Source organism: Microchirus variegatus (assembly GCF_963457635.1).
Source record: "Microchirus variegatus genome assembly, chromosome: 8".
Taxonomy (NCBI): domain Eukaryota; kingdom Metazoa; phylum Chordata; class Actinopteri; order Pleuronectiformes; family Soleidae; genus Microchirus; species Microchirus variegatus.
The window spans coordinates 1,364,578-1,381,353 of NC_139809.1; the positions used below are offsets into that span (position 1 = coordinate 1,364,578).

At 41.4% G+C, this 16,776-nt stretch overlaps 1 protein-coding gene across 2 annotated transcripts in view; it reads right to left on the minus strand.

Annotated features, from left to right (window-relative positions):
* The window catches only part of plekha5 (pleckstrin homology domain containing, family A member 5), a gene marked incomplete at its 5' end in the record, with an annotated part of 88,277 nt that overhangs the window by 17,827 nt on the left and 53,674 nt on the right, over positions 1-16,776 (minus strand). For both annotated transcript variants that reach the window (XM_083893639.1, XM_083893638.1), the window contains 7 exons: positions 564-1,044; positions 2,983-3,489; positions 4,884-4,999; positions 6,359-6,459; positions 9,851-9,923; positions 12,875-12,979; positions 13,114-13,234. In XM_083893639.1, coding sequence (XP_083749765.1) covers positions 564-1,044; positions 2,983-3,489; positions 4,884-4,999; positions 6,359-6,459; positions 9,851-9,923; positions 12,875-12,979; positions 13,114-13,234 — 1,504 coding nt within the window. The remainder of the gene's footprint in view (positions 1-563; positions 1,045-2,982; positions 3,490-4,883; positions 5,000-6,358; positions 6,460-9,850; positions 9,924-12,874; positions 12,980-13,113; positions 13,235-16,776) is intronic.

Consider the following 16,776-nt stretch of genomic DNA (forward strand, 5'->3'; position numbering starts at 1 on the left):
CACATATAGACACATATGTGTATATGAATACATATATACACACATATATATATATATATATATATATATATACAAATAAGGTAAGCACGATTTTTTTGTGTGTGTGTTGTAGTCATTAGTCATATCACTAGATCTTGGTGTGTTTGTCGATATCCGAAAAAATATATTTTAAAGCCAATATCTGCCGATACCAATATAATGCCCATCAAATCGTGCATCCCTAGTATTTAAGTGTACAATATGTAACAAAACACAATCACTTGGGACTGTTCTTACACGGGAAAAGTCTGAGCATATAAAACCACAAGCAGCTTTATAACAAATGATCCTTGCAGCCGACTCACACATGAGGTGGAGGCATCAAGTGAAACGCTTCTCACTCACTTTAATGGGAGCTGCATCGATGTTGCCGAACTGCACTAAGGGCTTCGATGTTTCACTTTGCTCACATTACATGCATCAGGAGTCAGCGTCAGCCAATCAAATAACTTAATGCAAATATACAATAAATACGTTATTTTCCATGTGGCTGAATCACCTCTTGACCGTCTGCCTGAACTGACCTTGGCGAGTGGAGGCCGTTGCCGTCTGTCGATGCTCAGGTCTCTTCTGTACATGGGGGAGGAAACCTCAGAGTGACCACTGTTCGCGTTGTAAGATCGCATTGGAGAGTAGCCACCGTACATGGATAGGGAGCCATGGGAGGGTGAGGGAGGGATGGAGAGGCTCGGTGCAGCATGCTCCGACAGGTTGATCATGGTTTTGGGACTGGCCATATTGCTGTAGAGCCCCGGCGGCCTGGTGTACCCCTGCCTCTGCCGCCACTCGTACAACTGCCACATGGTGTCGTCGCGCATGGAGCGGCGGTTGTCGGGTGGCATGGAACCCAAGATCTGGTCGTACAATGATGGCGACATACTACAGATGCTGTCCCGCTGTGCCATGCTGTTCCTGGGCATGCTGCGGTAGCCGTCTCCATAATTAGGCATGTAGGGTACCCGATGGCTTGGCATGTTTCTAGGCAGTGTCTGGTATGATGTGATACTGGAGAGAAAGAAAAAAACATTTAACTATTTATTTGAGTGGAGTTTGGTAAAAGACAGTCACTTATTAATTCATATTACAATTATTTCTCACACAGTTGGGCAAAAATATGCTAAAGCCCTCAATCGAGATAGTCTGTAATAAAACTTTAATAATTCTTCAGTGTCTTCCTGTATCTTCCCAAAATGTGCCTTTGTTGAATATATAATATTATAGGGTGGTCTTCAGAGGTTCAGAGAAGATAAGTAGTTTATTGTCAATTACATTTTAACATCACCAGTCTGGTCTTCAAATCGGATCAAAGCTTCAGTCTGCATTCACATCCTCTGCTGTGGACGTGTCTGAATAGCACAGAGCATAAACTTGACCACAGTATGCAACACCAGTAGGTCACCGCGTGCTATGAGTGAATACTTTACTTTCATGTTGTTTTTATGTCTTTACTAGAATCAAAAAAGCCTGAGGACAAATTAGACCTTTCCAGTGACAACAAAGCTTCCACAGTGGGTTCAAAGTCAGTGCAGCTGGCAGTCAGAGCTTCCTATTAAGACTCCCTGACAGATCCTGCCTACATCACTCACTGGTCTGTAAAACCAAAAAGCGCTTTTAAAAAAAAAGAAGCTTGTGCCAACATGGAAAATAAACAACACGGACAGTTGAAGCGAGAGACGGAGAGAGAACAGGGAACATCAAGTCCTGTCCATGGTTTCTCTATGATGTTCTACTCCATGTATTGCTCAAAGTAGGTCTGTGTAAACATTTCTTAAAATCAACTTGATTAGAGAGTGAACAAGAGACTGAGCCAAACAAAGCACACGCTGAGCAAACAGATGGAGACAGACTGATGGACAGTCATGTTGAGAGGGTTTAATAAGAGGGTCAGAAGCTCTGCTTGGCTATTGTTTATCCCCGATCTATGTACTGGCACAGCTAAAAGTGTGACACTTGCAGGGTTCTAGCGCATTTTACAATTACAATTTACATCCATTAAGCTTAATTGAAGAAATTATTATATATATATTTTTTTAGTGTAACGTTCCTCAATTTTGTGCATCAGTGTCAACACCGTGCTGAGCTCCTTGCTGTAACGTGTACTGCTTGTGGCGACTGTGATCTAATCACACCAGCATCGAAACGCACACATGGTATTTCATGCCACGCATGACTTTTCCTCACGCTGAGAAGTGATAAAACTTACCGCACATAAACTAGTAATCTATGAATCGATGATGCAAAGGCAGATTGCTCTGCGTAGTTCATTCATACGGCTGTCTTGAATTAGCAACCTATCAGCCAATCAGAAAACAGCATTTCTTGTTGCTGGGGAAAGTCTGAAAATAGATTTCCGCTGCAATACTTGTTGCACGAAGGCACAGGAACTCGCACGAATGCTGTGAATGTGTGCACAGGTGAGTGAAAGAGCACGGTCAGGTAATCACTACAATTATATCACTTAATTTATGATAATAGCTGCTTATTATTAGAGTGTATGTAGTGTTTGAAGTGTAAAGAGCATGAACTTAACGTTTGCCTGATTTTTTTCTTCAAGGCATCAAAGAGCCCTGCATTATGCTAAAATAAAATCCTGGCTAGAACCCTGGCTTGTGTGTTCAACTAATGGAAGGAGGCCCGTGTGATTCATCTGGCTTCAAACAACAAATCTTTAAAAAGAAATGAGACAATGCTTTTGGAAAACGAGAGTGTGCAAATGTCCTGTTTGAATCAGCAGCTCCACACTGGACTAAGTTTAGTCAGGCTCCACTTCTTGTTGAAGTGGGACAAAATTGGCCTCCTGTGTCATGACCTAAAAACAGTTTGTGCCAATATATTTTCTCTTTTGTGGCACACATACATGCATCTTGAGATCTCACGATGAAGTCACTGAATTTTTGAACGATTTTTCCTTATGCTACAAAATGGTCTTGAAATGAAACCAACCTCCTGGTGTCGTCGTCCTGGTTACGTCCTCTTTGTGTGCGAACCCACTGCTCCAGTTGCTGCATGGAGCTGGTCCTACTCAGCGTGCGGTCTGGCTCATGGGTGGGACTTTGCTGTGGAGGGACACTGGCTCCGTCACCTGGATGCTGTTCACCGGATCCATTGACCTGGGGGCTACGGTGCGACCCGTCCACGTAAGCTGGACTCTGTGGTGCAGCGATGTTGGCTTTAACAGCTGCTGCCTGTGCTGGCTGCAGTTTGATACTGTTTATCTTGGTGAGCGGACGTTCACCCTCTGCCCCGTCCGCTTGGAACCCGTACCGCTCAGCATCTCTCTGCTTCCTCCCCTCTTCCACGGCGGCGGCTGCGACGGCCGCAGTGCACTCGAGGTTGACCTCGCGGTTGCGTTCATTGTTCTGGATTTCAGGCTGCGTGAGTGGTGGCCTGTGGTTTGCCAAGTGGTTGATTTCTTGTGGTCCACACTGCTCCACTTTGAGTTGGTTCAATCTATGGGGGGGAAAAAAGAGGACACCTTAGTATGATGAGAAAGGAAAATCTTAGATCTTGTGGTGTCCAAAAATCAATCAATAATCCCAAGGTTCAGTAATGCTTTTATAAAATATCATAATATAGGGACCTCTGAAATTAAGAAAGGGTCAAGAAAATGGGTGGAGGTACACAGTGCCTCCTCCAGCTGCCAGAGGAGACCAAGCATGTAAAAGGAAATTAGATACCCCCAATAAAACACTTCTTCTTTTGAGGCACATCTCAAAGGTGGTGCTCAGGGCCCAGTAATCCATTTGAAGCTCCCTCCTTGCCTCCTCTCTACAAGACCTATCCAACTCTGTGGTCATTAGGGAGGTCTCAAGAGGTAACAGACACCACTACCACTTGGCATCAGATGGACACAAGGTCACAACTTCAAAGTTCTGCAAATTCCCCCCAGCAGCAGAGCTCACTGGGTTAGCAGTAAGAGGGCATTCGGGAAGGCATTCCTTCACAGTTTCCACTTGTATCATTTTAAATAGCAGCACGAGTCACATAATGTCTTTTCCAGCCCTCTGTGGCTCCACTAGCCCAGTAGTGCACATGTGTATTAAAGTCTATAAAAGTCTGCACACATTTCACGCATGCATGTTTAAAGAAGAGATTATAGAAAGACCTAAAGAAAAGGCCCTTAGAGAAGAATGAGGTTTATCTGAAGACTGGAACTCTTTCATTTTCCACACCATTCACCAGCTTAACATCTACTACTGTATATGTGATGTGATGAAAAAAAAATAAAAAAGCCGTATCGCTGTGGATAATTTCAAGACATCAGATTCCTTACATTAAAATATAATTTGCTGGACTTTATCATGCCGTCACACTAGGTGGTAGATGCCTTGAAACGGCATCACATTTCACAATGCTATTCAGTGGATTTCAGGGACTAGCGCTCTGTTAATTACAGAGCACTTCACCATTATGCCTCCACTCGTCCATGAAAAGGGAGGAGCATTGGACCAGTGGGCTGCCAAATGACAGACATTAAACACACTTTAAAAGAAGGAAGGAAAGACCCCTGTGATCCTGATTAGCTAGTGGAGCTCTGCGTGACATCTTCTGAACGACTATGCCTTCACGCTCACATGTATGCCTACACGTGCACAGCATTCTCCGTAATAAACTTAATTAGTCATTTTTACACAATATGAAAGAAAGTCACAGTTTTATGCAGAAAACTCAGATGGAAATGGGATTGCCCCGAGGGATTTAAAAACACTTATAGTACAAACCCTACAAAACACGATAATGCCCTTTTTCAGATAACCTAAAGCCCAGCTTTTAAAGGCTAACGATCTCCCAAATGTCCAACATTCAGGCTCTAGTCTAGAAATGTTGGTGATTTGCTTACAAACCTTTTAACTGGATCTAAATGCACGAGTGCCGCGTCGGTCATCACTTTCATCCACGACTCCATTTCCGGGGCCGTGTCGGTGCAAAAATAGTACGTCCGCATGTTGGGATGTGTCGCCTGTTAGGATCAGGGAACAGTGACAAACACAGAAGGTGACCTGAAAGAGAGAGGGCATGTAAATAAGAGAAACATAGAGCTGTAGAGACACTTTGTGGAAACATAACTTCAATACTTGTAATATTTATTGGCAAATAAAGGCGAGAAAAGCCTGAACATCCATATAAATCAAAGGAGTCACCAGAGTAGCATGCGTACCACTAGATTAGAGAAGTTAATCTACCACAGTACTGTAGGACTTACCATGCAGTCGATTGAATGGGAGACTCATTGTTCCGTTGTTGCTCGTCCCTCGCAGCGAACAAAGCAATTTATTGTGATAGCCAGGCATAGAAAGAGAAAAACAGAATGTTTGGTGAACAACCTCAATATCCTGTTTACCAATGAAAACAAAAGAAGCACTTTCATTGCTTCATTCGCATCGGCATAATCTTGAGAAATAACTTTTACTGACATGGGCCATGCCAGTCACAAATAGAAGAGGCGGGCAATGGTTAGAATGAAAGAATATGCAGTCAAAAAGCCCTGCTCCTGTGTGAATCACTGAAAGCTGAAGAGGTTGTGCCCTGTTCTCCCTTAACTCTCTCCTTCAGCCTGAGTCAAAGTTGGAAAAAGAGAGGACTGTGTGGTTGGAGAGACCTTGAGCAGACTCCTGGGCGTCTGTGTTTGGCTGCCTTGGCAGGACAACTCTGTTGTCTCTTCTGGGGTTTATGAGGGACCCACAGTCAAATATTGTACACACCACTGAGATCCCGTAAAATATGCCTGTTGCCCAATAACATTGGGTTTCCGAGTCAAACGAGTATTGTAGTACACCACAGGCAGTAGCTATGACCGAGGCAAGTGTTTTCTTTGCGTCAGAACATCAACAAAACATATTCGATTATCTCTGCTATCAAAAAGAGGATCTGACTCAACACTTTTCTTGACAGTTCTATGTCCTTGCTTGTGTTTGTGTGTTATATTATTAAATCTTGTTTGAAATAACACGTATTTCTTTGTGACAGACACAAAAACAAAAGGTCATATTAAATCTAGCAGTGAGCAATTAATTTTGCCTTGCCTCATTTTACTGTTGAAAAATATTCCCAAATGAAAAGGGAAACACATTGAGAGAAAATTAAAACACAGAAGCTCATTTATATGCTTCAGAAAACACTGTGGTTTAAAGTATGACCACCACAGTAAAACGGATTTCTTACTTCAGTGTTCAAAAGGCCTTCAAACTGACTTTTTGAAAATGTTTAGAACTTTACCTTCAACTGAAAAGCAAACTAATACGAATGGCTTACTTTTACTTCCAAGCTCTACATCTACGTAACCATAACAAGTTTGAGAGGACAGAGAACACGCACTGACCTTGAAGGCATATTTTCTGTGAATGTGATCGTCCACAGACAGCATGGACACATGGAAGCTTGGTAGGAGGATGCTGCCAAGTATCCCCTCCTCTTTTTCATCTGCAGCAAAAACCAACCAAAAAAAATCATGTCAACACAAACCATTTGATAGGATCATATGTCAACACATCTCGTGATGAACATTAAATTGTAAACATTAATAGAGAACTAAGTCCATTGCACGAGGGGTTTGAGGGGATTGTGTTGGTCAGATTAGCAGAAGGAACAGAGTCCAGTCAGCAGAAAAATGAGCATTGATTCAATGTGCTGGACAGCACATCCTCATTAAGTTAGCAGACAGGGAAAAACATCGACAATGGAGCACTCTCTGCTGGGGGGATTACAGTGGACAGAGTTTTGCACCCAGAATTGCTTAACCTACCAATTTGAAAAAAGGCAACCTGCACTGCTTTTAGACAACAGGACAAAATACATGGAGCAATTACTGCTGCAGCACAGTGTGAGTGTTGACTGTGGGTGTGATGGAAAAGTCACAAGCTTTTGACAGGAACATGTGAGACCTCATTAACACCAAGTTATATTTCTGGAAAATTAAAATCTGTACTCGGGTCGACCGCTGCAGGGATGTCGATAGGGGACACATCCTATGTCTCTGCCGCATTAAAATCTAAGGATGCATCACGGTTCACCTCGTTTTTTTCCTCGACAACAATACATTGTTGAGATTCCTCAACATACGTGTCATTTTGGCCACGGCAGACAAACTGGTGTCAGAGCAAACATCGTATTACGATGCCTGGTTTTGAGGAGGACAAGAATAACCGCTCATAACTCGCCTTAACAACAACAACAACATCCAAAAGTGTGTATTAATGTGAGGTAAATATAACTTTCTGGGACTTTATGATCCAAGTATCTGTTTGTTCCGTCACTGGGTATTTTTTTCTCCTTTAATTGTATTTGTGTGTATAAAACAGCTGATCTTTTGCACAGGGTTCGGTCTTTTTCCAAACGTGAAAAAAAACTCATGGTGTATGGTGTAAGTGATGGTCCTTAAATGTATCTCCCTGCTCCAAGCTGACAGCTGATTTGCATGTACAGCTTTTATCAATCAATAATACTAAAAAGCGGGATATCTGGCGGAGAGAAGTGTCTCAGTTAGATGGACAGCATTAGCTCTCCCTGTTGCCTGGTGATTATCTAACCAATGAAGCACTGTCATATACTCATGACAGTAGACGACACTACACCACTGATATTATACACCTGTGCAAAATTAAGATTTAACTCAGACAAGCTCATTGTAAGCTATGAACAACGTGACCTGGGTGTGACCTCGCCTATGTCAGCTGGGATTGGCGCCAGCTCCCCCATCACCCTCATGTGGAGGATAAAGCAGTAGACGATGAATAAATGAATGACCGAATGCGACACAGTTGCTGATTTGTATCAGGAATACATATCAACATCACTGTCCCTGGTAGTTTACAGGTACAGGAGCTACAGTACATCTTATATATCTCATCCTTTGCTGAAGTTTTAACAACTGAAAGACACCTCTATTCCCCAGCATCAGCTTTACCTGAGTCTTACTGGTCCCATATTTATTTATTCATCTTGGCTCTGTGCCTCTATCTATCTATAAAATGCACACAAACACAGCAGGTTTTGCAGAACAAGCTGCACACAAGTTAATGTTGTGGGAGCTCCTGAATGCGCCACAGTACCCAGATCATTGCAACAGAAAGCTGTTGTGTTTAGTTAGGGCGGCAGCACGGATCATCACCTCTCTGCCCACTCCCCGCTGATGGATACAATTTCCCTACATGTTTGTCTGTATAAAGCCTGGGCCTGCTGCCGTCTGTGGCTTTTGTCAGTCAGTGGGCGGAAAGAAAGAGACAGCACTGCAGACACCAGAAATAACACAGACTGGATGTCATCCTGATCAGCAGAAACGATGACTGTATCTGCGTCAAGTGAGCAGAACAGTACTGTGATGTGTGAACTGGTGCCACCCATATATTCTCAGTAACTGCAGCAGCAGCAGCAGCAGCAGCAGCAGCAGCAGCAGCAGCAGCAGCAGCAGCACACCGTGCACCACGAGTGATTCACAGTATTCTTCTTTTCTCAATAAGCAAGGTCTCAGTCGTTCTTCGGACACAGCTGTGTCAATATTTGGTACGATCATTAGTTCTGTACGAGAGAGGCTGGAAAAACCCAAGTCAATAGCAGTTTATGAAAAAGATGACATCGAACAACTTGCAACTATAGCAAAGGAGAGGATTTATGAGGACGGACAGATTCAAAATTGCTTTAAACTGGACCAGGAAAAAAAAACTGACCGAGGAGACGGTGGTAGTGGCCGAATAAATAAAACATCAAGCTTGCACTTCGGTCAAAGTAGAACATTTAATTATTTGGTCAGAAAAGTATTGGTTCCACCATTAGCTTTACCACTTATCCTTTGAGGGTCATGGGGAGCTGGAGCTAATCCCAACTCATATTTAATGAGAGGCAGGTTCACTATTCCATCATAGACCATTCAGTTCAATGGACAGATTGGAGTCTCCAATCAGCTTCATGTCTTGTTTGTGGGAGGAAGTCAGAGCATGAGCAGGAAAACTACCCAAACAACAAGTTTTCTGATTTTTCAGCTTTATAAATGTGAATATTTTCTGGTTTCTTTGCTCCATAGAACAAAGAAATCATTAAAACATTTGGTTTGCGAGCAAAACAAGACATTTGAGAAGATCATCATTTCCAGGTTTGAAACACTGACCGACGTTTTATGATATTTTATGGGGCAATCGGTTACTCGACTAATCGAGAAAATAATCGGCAGATTAAGAGATTATGAAAATAATCATTAGTTGCAGCCCTAAAAACATGCAAAGCCTGAAAGCCTTGCTGTGCCACTGTTGCCCCATTCAGTGAAAAATATTAGTTGGTGTTACTAAATTAATTAACTGTGTAAACACCATAACATATTAAAAAAGAGTGACTAATCATTCAGTATGACTCACTATGATGTGGAATTAGAGGAAGTTTTGTAAATATTAGCACAATAAATTCCGTTTGATGTACAATATCTGAATCCAAGAATTACGTAAGTATGCAAACAGTGTATTAATAGAGCATCAACTCTGGAAACATAATGTGAAATTCAATTTCCTGCTACGCTTTCTCTTAGAAAACAAAAAAAAGACGTCCCTTTCTAAGCCCCATTTAAAGCCCTGGCTTTGCTTGAGGGAAAAAAAAAAGGAAAAATGATCTCTGATACAGATGACAGGAGAAACCATTTCAATTAACGCGTCTTCTCAGTTGGCCCTGACAGGCTGCTTACTACAGGGACTTGGGTTTGCCAAGAACACAGCTTACGGGACTGGAAAGGTCACAGCGGCTAAGTGCACGAGTAATGTAAGACTATTAATTGTTCAAAGCGCTCACATAACAATGAACCGTGTCGTTACCTGAGAGGACAGGTACTCACCTCTGTAGTAGAAGAGGCACATGTCGGACAACACGAACCACCTCTTTTTCCACAGCTTCATCCCTGTACTGTCCTATAAAGAGACCAGAGGAATATGATACAGTCAATCCACCACTCCAGCAGTGAGATGGCAATAAAATGACACAGTTAAAGAAAAATTCAATGTCTGTCCATGTAAATAGAACAGAAATACATACAGTAGGTTATGCTTCCAATTATTCACATGTCAACATCACACATTTTTCCCTTTGTCTTCCTTGTTTAGACTTGTCTTAGACTTTGGGTAGTTTGGAATTCTGCATATTCACATGACGGAGTAAGTCTAATGTGTTTATGTTTGATTTCTGCTATGAATTGAACACAATAAAGAGAGTCTTCAACTGCATTTTCACCCTGGTCGTTGCATTTGACGTTCAAATCACAGCATTCTGTCCCGTGGCCAGCAACAGAATGTGCTTAAGTTGTTCTCCAGTATCACTATGCCACGATCAAGGGGGATTTTCAAGGCTGCTGCTTGAAAAGGATGAAGGGTGAGGAAAAGGGTATTAACTCGCCCCCGTTTTGCTTTAATGGAAAACTTGAGCCGAATCCTTATTCGTGGACTCTAACCCGAGACAAAAGCAGAGGGAGGGACCCCAACGACTCTGTCATTATGGTCAAAATGGCATGTGGTCTGCAGTTTACTTTAGATGGAAATTCAGTTCAGTGAATCAGCATGTTTAACACATTAGTAGGAAAAAAAAAAAAAAAAAAAAATCACAATACCAGATGCTGTTTAGTTTGGTCATGACATTTACATTTCTCCACATTCTCTCTGTACAATTTAAATCCCAACTGCACAGTTTACCGTGTGTTAATATATAAACTAAATCAAATTGTTAATGTTTAATATTTCTCTGTTCAGATGGGAAGAAAGAAAACAAGGCTTTCACCAAGCACATCAATCACTGTGATATTCTGATCTCCTCCTTTTCTTCAGCTCACAGTTTTCAATAAGGACAGGAAATAAAAGTGTAAATCCAGCTTTCATTCAGGGTAGCAGAGTATTTGTGAGTCTTTAGCTTGATCTATAGCGCCCCTGGTTGAGGTCCCCAAAGAAATAGCAGCTGGCAGCTCGACCAAAGGAGGCCATCATGTGCTCACAAAGCTAAATGCAATCAAAGCTAAATTGAGTCGCCCACTTAGGAAGCATAGAGTCCTGTCTGACCAAGAGATGCTTCAAGCATCCACTTTTCATGCCGCTGCAAAGTAACCACAGAGCTGTGATGAAGGATTGGTATTCAAACAATGCCCCTGCTGCTTGACTGGCTGAGCAGAAAAACTGGACAAAGAAATCAGATCCTGTCAGACATCAAAAAGCTTCCCTTGCCTTCCTCTGAAGATGATAGAGAAAAAGGGGAGAACATGAACCGTGTTCTCTGTGTATAAAGGAAACAAAAATACAGGTTGCAATTATTAGATCATTAATATCATTGCTTACTTATAAATGGGACATGTTTGTCCACCAATCATTAAGTCAACTGTTATTGCTGTAATATAAAAACTTCAATTTTGTTTTGTCTTTTTTCACTTTCCAGTAAATGCAGCATGATCTGGACAGGATTTAATTTATTGCAATTAATCTCTTGGAAGATAAATTGTACAAAAGCCCAATTTATACTCCTGCGTAAAGTGCTCTGCGTAGCCTACGCAGAGCCTGTCGAAGAGCCTCTGCGTCGTCTCCGACTGCACGAAATATTTTTTAAGTGTCCGTCACTCCGTCAAGGGACAACGGAGACGGCAAGAGCTGCGATTGGTCCTCAGGAACAGGCCGAGATAACGCTGCTCTGTGCCGGCTCACAGTGAGCACGGAGCGTCCACAGAGGCGGAGCTGAACACCGCCGACTTCGTCGCTGCCGAACTATAAATACGTCATATCTTAACACACACAGCACATGTTTAGACTCTAAATGGCCAATTTCTCGCCTCAAATGATCTTAAAACTGCGTTCCGGGACACAGAAAAGTGAGAAACGGCCACTGTTTCAACAACAACAGTCTTTCTCTCTCGGACGCCATTGCTCACTGTAGCCAGAAGCAGAACAACCTTGCACAGCGACTCCTACTGATCGGGTGAGAAATTGCAGCGCCTATCCGTCCAGAAGGATAACGCATTACGCAGTCGGAGAAGTATAATGTGGCCTTAACACCAGACTGCATTTCAATCCCATTTGACCGAGTACAAGGTGTAAAAAGTGTCACCTCCACTTTCAAGAGGTGCGACCAACAGACGAAAGAAAACACCTCTGTACCCATTTGGATAGACCTGCAACCTATCAGACCAACGATCCAACAACAGAAAACGTGTCAACAGATGTGTTGTTGTAGTCTTGTAGTGTTGTTGGTGCAATGGCTTTCTAGTAATGGTGTCTTAACGCCTTTTGCCTTTCGCAAGTAACTTGAAATGGACACAACAGTCGAACATCTGCTTTTGAGGAGCTGCCATGTTGGATGTACGCATCATTAAAGCTGCTCGACGTTGCCTCTCTGTCGTCGTCATCGTGTTAAGCCCGCCTCTAGTGTGCCAGTGATTGTTTTTTATTTGGAGATTCTGAAGTTGGCCAAAGCAGAGCAAAATCAAATCTCAGCTTACACTAACTAAAGCCTGGGCAAAACAAGGATTCTTGTTACTAACACCTATACTAAGATAGAAATTAAAAACGGATAACACTGTGGTTTTTAGGTTGGTATGTTTCATTCAGTTTGTTTTCTTTTTCGGTCCAACCAATATATCTCTCTGATACACCAACGCTGGCTGATTTTATCTTAATGTTGTATTATAGAATGCTGTTGTGTACTTTTCAGCTGACCAAACATGAAACACAGTGAGGTTGAAGCACCAAAGACAGCAGAATTTATCCTTAGATGGAAAAGAAAGTCTGGAGCAGATTTCACGGGAATCCATCTACAGGGACGTGTCACTAGAACGACTCATATGATTTACTGGACAACATGTTTTTCCTTATATTCATATTGTGCTGCTCACCTGTTTGTAAAGCCAGTTTTTCTTCACCACTGGAGCGCTGGGATTCCTCCTGATAGAGTTGGATCTCTTCCCAAAATTATGAATCTTTTTGGAAGGCCTTGAGGGCTGGAAAGAAAAATAACAATTTATATACATTTGTCAACCTTTAATTTTGTTTTTATATATATTCAGGCGAGTATACGTCTCATTCCAGACAGACGTGGCGTGATAATCCCATGATAATTGTGTGTGTCACTCACTCTTCCCGCTGGGCTGCTGGGGTTTGCGGCGTAGTCTGAGCCGCCTGTGGAGTTAGTGGCGTCGTTCATGATGTTTGGCGTTGGTTGTTTCTTCTCATTCGCTGGCACTTTGGAGGCAGATCTTAACAAAAAAAAAAGGGAAAAGTATAAGTATGCAAAGATCATGCAGGGCAGTCGTCATTCTGAGAAATAGGATTCCTATTTTTTTGTTGAATGACCTCAATAAAAGAAGAAGAACAGCAGAAGCTGCTTTTATAGTCTGTTCCCCGATAATTCCTCTGAACTTCAAACTGTTATAATGAGACCTCAAATTGGGCCGATGAATCAAGCCAATTACTCCCACTATGTCACTGCAGATTCATCTCTCTAACAACTTTAAAATGGACTGCAAACTCTGCACAACGCAGTGAATCGGGCAAAGGAGCCCATAAACATTTTTTAAAGCATTTTGGAGCATATTATGCTCAATAGATTTGAAACTGGATAAAACACCTTGCGAAATAAGTTGCTTTTGCCCCGAGGAGATGTCCTACATCTCAGGAAGGGAACAATATTGCGGTCTTGAGGGAAGACTGGGAAACTACAGTCGAGCAGAAAGACTGCAGCGGTTATAAAAAAAAAAAGTGCAATCTCTAAGAAATTGTGGTTCCAGGTCACTGGATAAGAAACTGTGAGCTCCACACTAAACCCTCCCTCTCTGCTGCTAATTTAGTATTCCAACATTCATGGACTTGTGACAAGGTGGCATGAATGAGGCACTTAAAGCTATAGTGCAAAACCTTTGAATATACATTTTGAATTATAAATAAATGTCCTTGTCTCCCCACAAAGCTGTTTAAGCTGTACACGACTTTCTGTGTATTCCTGGTTCAGTCTTCAGTGGCTTTCCATGTCTTGAGACACATGGACACAACTAATACCAGAATAGAAATAGTGCTTTGATACTGAAGGTGATCACAGAGAGAGCATCAGCTCAGTTTAACCACAGCAGGCAACAAACATAGGATGATGATCACTTCGCAGCAACAGATCTCATACGACTGTTGAGAAATATAATGAAATGAAACCATGAGGACCACAGTGTGCTTTTGTTGTATCTGTACATTGAAGATATAACAGCGCAAGGCTCAGTTTCATTTAACAGCAAAGCCTCATTATTGATTTACATTAAAAGGAGAACTTTATTATTTCTTTTATTAGAGCTCACTGACTCGTTTTAAATGGCTAAATGTTCTGTGCAGAGGAATGCGACTGACTTTATATCTGGGGGTCACCATCGGGGGAAGCAAGGGGGTGGACGAGTGTGTGACTAACGCTCTCTCATGTTGAATTACACACAATTTTCTGCTTCGCACTTCAAAAACAGCTTATTGTGCAAAAAAGACGAGACGCCATCGAGACGCGTCTCCGTCATCTAACGAGCTCGATTCAGAAAATGAACTCTATAGATTTACAGGACTTCCTGTGACGGACGGACATAATCCTGAGTGACCCCGTGATCGATGATGTGTCCAACGGTCGGGGGAGGGGCAGAGAAAATGGATTTACCTCGGTCTCACAGAAACACTGTTGTATGTGATGCTCTATTTAGCCAGCAGATCATTTCCAGGCTCTGAGCTGTGGCATGTTTGTGTGTGCTGGAGCTTTGAGGATAATTAGTTTGGTATTGATTATAAATCTTCATGTAGTGAAAATAAAAAGAAGTCACAAGAGAACAATTGGGGAAAAAAAAAACACTAACTGTAGAAATCAAAATAAGCAACTAAAAAGTTAGAATTGGAAACGTATAAAAGAAATAAAGTGATATATTTGTTATTTTCTAAAAAAAAAAAAAAAAACCTGACCAGTATTGTTGCTGGTTTATTTCTCACAATAAAACACAGAGAGACAATGTTGAAATTAAAAAGCATTCCAATAAGATTTGATTCACTTTTCTGCCAGCAACATTAAGGCTTGTTCTCAGAACGATTGTCTGGATGAGATGGGCTCACTTCAGTTTAATAGAAAATGAAGAACTATACTGTGTGATAATAAAGAACTGATTTACAGTAAAGAGTAAATAATGTTCATTCATTCATCTCCACTATTTATTTCTAAACTGCTAGAAATCTAATTCACACTTTGTTATATTTTGACAGGATCTTAATTAACAGTACTGATCATTTTGGTGACAAGTCAAAGCTCACACTTCTGCACATACAGGGAAACTACACCACGCATGCAAACATCACATCACTGTGTGGCCCTGCATGGATTTTGTGTGTCAGTGTGAACGTACTGATCCACCGTGTGTTTGCTGTCCTAAGCAAACACTGCACGGAGTAGCTGAGGGTGCACTTTAAAATGACCAAACAGCATTTCTAAAGAAATAAAGAGCTTTGAAACACTGTTTGCTAGTGAACCCCACCTGATTAGATTCTTAATAAAGAATAGACTTGGCGACAAAAGTAAGCAAACACGTGTGACGGTGTGTTTGTACAGTGACAGTCGTCATATAGGTTTGGATATATGTACAGTTACTGATGTTTGGTGCCTTCAAAAAAACACACAACAACAAAAGTACGTCACTGAATCGTTATATTATTATGAGAAGACTTCACTGACTTTGTTTCAGAAAACGTGTCATGATCAGTCTTGTATAAAATACTTGTACTTGAGTGATACTTGAGCACAAATTTGTACAAAAGTACAAATATCTTACCTACTTTGGTAGAGGTTAAAGTCACCTTTTAAAATAGTTGTATTTATTTATTTTATTCATGTTAGTATAAGTCTTAATGTACCTGACATTTACTGTACTTAAAGGTGCATTATGTAATAAATCTAAAGAAAGACTCAGGAATAATATTCATATAACATACTAAACTCACCAACAACAACAGTACAGCCAGCAAAAAATATTTTGCGGACCGCAAATCATGTTTATGCTTTGAAATTATGTTTTGGCGCCACCTACCACCGTCTACCAATCATTGCAGTCAGAGTCTCAGCTGCCGAGCAACCACGGCTTGCCAGTTACGTCTGAGCTACAATGGCGGAGAAAACGAAACCTAAAAAACCTCAGTATTTTGAATTTGAGTGTAGTAACTGTTTTTGGCCACATTCTTACATATGGCGCCTTTAAGTATCAAAAGTAGCAGAAAGCAATAACAATATAATAAAAATACAATAGAGAATAAAGATTCTTAAAAACACAAATCTTTCTTACACAAACCTGAAAACATATTGAACATGCTTCCTAATACTTTTGGCTAATCATAAATTATCTTTTTAGTTAAGACAAGCTACCTGACAAGCAACAAGCTACCTGAAAATCAGTCAATAGCCACAACTCAGATTTCATCAAGGATGTAATGCAACGCAGAAAAAGTTAGATCAGGGTTCTCAAGCTCAAATGACCTTGGAGCCAATGAGCATCTAGTCTGTCAGGAAGGGGCTGGTCAAGGGGAAAAGGTCACTTTTTTGAGGGAAAAACAAATGTTCAGTGAGGTGGAGGCAATATGATGCGATTATGATGGGCAAAAATTGGTGGCAGGGCCACAGGACATAGCTCAGGGACACAGCACGAGTTTAAGAGCTCTGGCTTTGCTGATACAAAAACAAATGATTTAGACAGTACTGTTTCGTTCACCTTAGCAGACTTTGAAATGCAAATGCATAACA